Source organism: Branchiostoma belcheri, unplaced genomic scaffold (assembly GCF_001625305.1).
Source record: "Branchiostoma belcheri isolate BF01 breed outbred unplaced genomic scaffold, Haploidv18h27 scaffold1030, whole genome shotgun sequence".
Lineage (NCBI taxonomy): Eukaryota > Metazoa > Chordata > Leptocardii > Amphioxiformes > Branchiostomatidae > Branchiostoma > Branchiostoma belcheri.
Window position 1 is genome coordinate 3279 of NW_017802415.1, and position 1547 is coordinate 4825.

Here is a 1547-nt window from a genome sequence, read left to right on the forward strand (position 1 = left end):
TTTGATTATGCAGTCCTGTTAGTATATGCGTATGTCAGTTGTCTTTTTATAGCAAATTATATAAATTTCTCTTTGGTGTAAACTTGTCCTTTAATTTTTAATAAGCTGTGTTGCTCTATGTTGACTTTGAATGATATCCAATATTTTTCTCCCCAAAAAGAAAAAGTTCCTGTGGGGAATATCGCCAGGCAGATGCCCATGATCTCGTCCCTGATAGCACATCGGTACTTCCTCCAGCCCCCTGAAGAAAGCAAAAATGAGTCTGCTTTGAAACTGATCTTATTACGAGGTCAAAAGTATGAGTTTCTGCCCGCGTATTATCGCCACCTGGCACCTGGCAAGAGAACTACAGTTACTGAGAAGTTGTGCTCCCTTGGCAACACTTCTTGGGTGACCATGGAAGAGATCAGAGATCACTCCACCAATGATCTGATGGCTAGGTGTGTCATTCAAAGAGTCAATGTTGATGCCACCACACGCAGACCAGAGCCGCTTCCTGATTGGTTGAAGGAGAGGTATTCTTATCTTACATCATCGATGCCACGCCCACCAACAGTTCAATCCTTTGATGTGCCCCAAAACCCCGAGGTCTTCCGATATTCTGAAGTTGTGGCTCCGAGGGCCACTGACAGCTATCATCACACCAACCAATCATCCTATATCTGGTACGGCATGGACTGTGCAACTCTGGGAGCAAGAAGCAACGCATATTCTGTCATCAGAGGAGACATTGACAAGTATGACCTGAAGATGTTGGAGGTGTTATACCAGAAAGAATCACTAGAGGGCGACGTACTTGATGTTGAATCATGGGAAGACCAGAACAGTCCTGACACACTGAGGTTCCAGATTAAGAAGGGCGATGAGAACATCACACAATTAACGATGCAGTTTTACCTACCAACTGTTTAAGATGTTAACAAGGAAAATCGTAGATTTTGTACCTCCGGGTATTGTAATGTATGTTGCAGAATGTTGGGTGCATGTTGGGACTGTTCTTTGAATTAACTAGTGAATTCGCGCGAATACCATTTTTTTCGAAAAGTTTCGAAATGTTTGTAATTGGCTAAATGATGTGTGAAATCACTAATCCCCCCTAGCCGACTGGAGCCCAAAAATAGAAAGGACAGGAGGCATCCGGTGGCGAATCTGGCTGCCCGACCCTCAGCGACCAGCGATAATGTAAACAAACACAGTAACGGGTGTCCGAGACACGAAAAGGAAATACAAATAATCTTACGCCCCAAAACACATATACAATAAAACAAAAAAACCTGCACCATCTACAGCCCATTAACAGAAGATACACCGAGTCCCGAGAAGGTCTGAGACAGTATACCAAGCCGAAAACATCCGAAATTGCGCAAGAGGGCGTTGACCCCTGACCCATTGGCCCACCCGGAAGTTCGCTGGCTGCGACCCGCGCGATCCCACCAGGCACGAGACGTTGATTGACGGCACATGTGGTTCACATCTGAACAGTTTCAAAGAATGCTGACACCCCTCTGTGTGAAAGGTCAGATCAGTGGTCGCGACCTCAATGGTGA

The 1547-nt window shown here is 45.3% G+C and overlaps 1 protein-coding gene across 1 annotated transcript in view; it reads left to right on the plus strand.

Moving 5' to 3' along the window:
* LOC109475725 overlaps window positions 1–916 on the plus strand; it is a gene marked incomplete at its 5' end in the record, with an annotated part of 3913 nt that extends 2997 nt beyond the window's left edge. The window contains one exon of the mRNA XM_019776491.1: window positions 161–916. Coding sequence (XP_019632050.1) covers window positions 161–912 — 752 coding nt within the window. The remainder of the gene's footprint in view (window positions 1–160) is intronic.
* Window positions 917–1547: the final 631 nt, after the last annotated feature.